At 38.3% G+C, this 1,937-nt stretch overlaps 1 protein-coding gene across 1 annotated transcript; it reads right to left on the minus strand.

Moving 5' to 3' along the window:
- Positions 1–57: 57 nt before the first annotated feature.
- On the minus strand, positions 58–1,880 carry LOC111653023 (retinoblastoma-associated protein-like). The gene is made up of 4 exons (XM_023403471.2): positions 1,827–1,880; positions 1,446–1,477; positions 1,188–1,264; positions 58–1,025 (listed from the first exon to the last, which is right to left on the minus strand). The coding sequence occupies exons 1-4, from the start codon at positions 1,845–1,847 to the stop codon at positions 730–732; spliced, it is 426 nt and encodes a 141-aa protein (XP_023259239.2). The 5' UTR covers positions 1,848–1,880; the 3' UTR covers positions 58–729.
- Positions 1,881–1,937: the final 57 nt, after the last annotated feature.

The raw sequence follows: 1,937 nt of genomic DNA on the forward strand, positions 1-1,937 counted from the left end.
CACCCTCACACATGTGGGACTGCTGCCCCATTGTGGCCTAGCCAAGATGACCAAGGCTGTACACCCCGTGGTGCTGTCACTCGCCAGCTCCAATTGCTGCCTGAACCCACTCCTTTACTATTTCTCCAGCAGCCTGGTGCACAGGGAGGCACCTGGTGGTGGAGGCAGTGGCAGCCAGTGACACAAATCATCCCCTACAACTACGGAAAACAACCCGTTTTTTAAGAGCACTATTATAATCACTACTGCTTTAGTGATTATACAATTAACCAGGACTTTTTCTATTCACATACAGTATTCAGTAACCTATACTGTGTGCACTGCTTTGTACGTGGTACTGCAGGTAACTCTGTATGTGTTAAATATGTAATCTGCATTTTAGGTTTAACTGGTTTTGTGAGTGTTCACTTTACTGCAGAGTTGTGTCTCTGGAGTAGTTTGAGGTTCAGTGTCATGTTAACAAGCACTTTGCCAGCTATGGTTGGCTTGGTTATTTGGTTCAGTGCAACTATATGTTTGTGAGATAGGGACATGCAATGAGATTTTTCATATGCAGTGAATACGTGGAAATGCTGCTCCAACATTATGGAGCAGTTTACACAGAATGTTGATCTTATATGTAATTTATGTTATTCCTAAAGTGTTGTAATTTTTTTCAAATGTGCAGTTTGAGAATTGACTGATTGTATAAGGTGGCCATATTAGCAGTAGCTATGTTTTAATGTTGTGTTATTTGTGAATCTTATCAAAATACTGTGACATTATTAAATGTATACTGCAGTCGTAATGAGACATAAAACTGACCGTCCTCCATGCAATCCTCTCCATGATGAGGTTCTCACACGTCTCCAAATGTTTGACGATATCTTTGCTCAGTGTAGGGTCAGCCTTGATGAAGCTCTCGATGACTTTGTAGAAGTCAAAGGCGGAGAGTTTGAACACATCCAGTATCCAGGGGAAACACACATCTGTATCAGCTTGGTCACCACCTCCATGGTTGTATCCTCCAGTCTTAAAACTGCTCTCTAATCATAAGGAGCAAGCAATATAATTATAACGTGTCACACATGTAGAAGAAGTTTAAACATTGATCGGTATTATTGAACCGTAAGATACAACACAGTTATTTAAGAGGTGGTATGCAATGGCATCTGTTGTTAATTTTTTAAGCAAATTACGTGACACACCTCCATATGTTGCCATGACTACCTCCAAAGCGCAGGCCAAGAGTGATGTGTGGAATGTGGAGTCATTGAGGAGTTTACTGAAATGGAAATCATATGACTCAGCTCAAGTCAAATAATGCTTCATTACACATCAAAACAACAAAAATCTTCAATGCATTTCCAAAGTTCAGCTAAAGGTTAAGTGAATAGCCACTTACACTAACTGGCTTCATAATTCTCTAGTGATTTGATAAAAAAAATAAAAAAATAAAAACATACCTGAAATTTTGCACAGACAGTCGCTTCTCTTCCTACAAAGTGAAAAAGTATGAATGAGTATGAACAATATGAATGCAAGTTATTTCAGACACTGAAGTATGTTGAGTCAAAAAGTGTGGGAACCTCTGCTGTATAGTCTACACTTCCAGTGAGTTGCTTCCTGTTGACAGACTTAATTTGCTCTCCACTATGTTGCTATGAAAATAGCATAGACAGGTAGATTGAGCTTTTCTGAGATACTTTTTTGGGTAAACCTGAAAATTGCTAAATTTGAATTCACCTGAGCCTCTGAATAAATAGATAAATAATAAAAATACAAAATTGTTGAATAAAACAGTTGAAAAAATAAATTAATGACATAAATTCAAACGAGTCACTCACCGATTTCAGCATTTCCTCCATGACTTTGTAATACAGTCTGACTCCGAGGGTAAATCTCTGAAGGACAACACAAACATGTACTGTAAGTTGGACATTTCAGTAATTTCAGAA

The sequence above is a fragment of the Seriola lalandi genome, unplaced genomic scaffold (genome assembly GCF_002814215.2).
Source record: "Seriola lalandi dorsalis isolate HSWRI2012SDOR001 ecotype SW California unplaced genomic scaffold, Sedor1 jcf7180001973855, whole genome shotgun sequence".
NCBI lineage: Eukaryota > Metazoa > Chordata > Actinopteri > Carangiformes > Carangidae > Seriola > Seriola lalandi.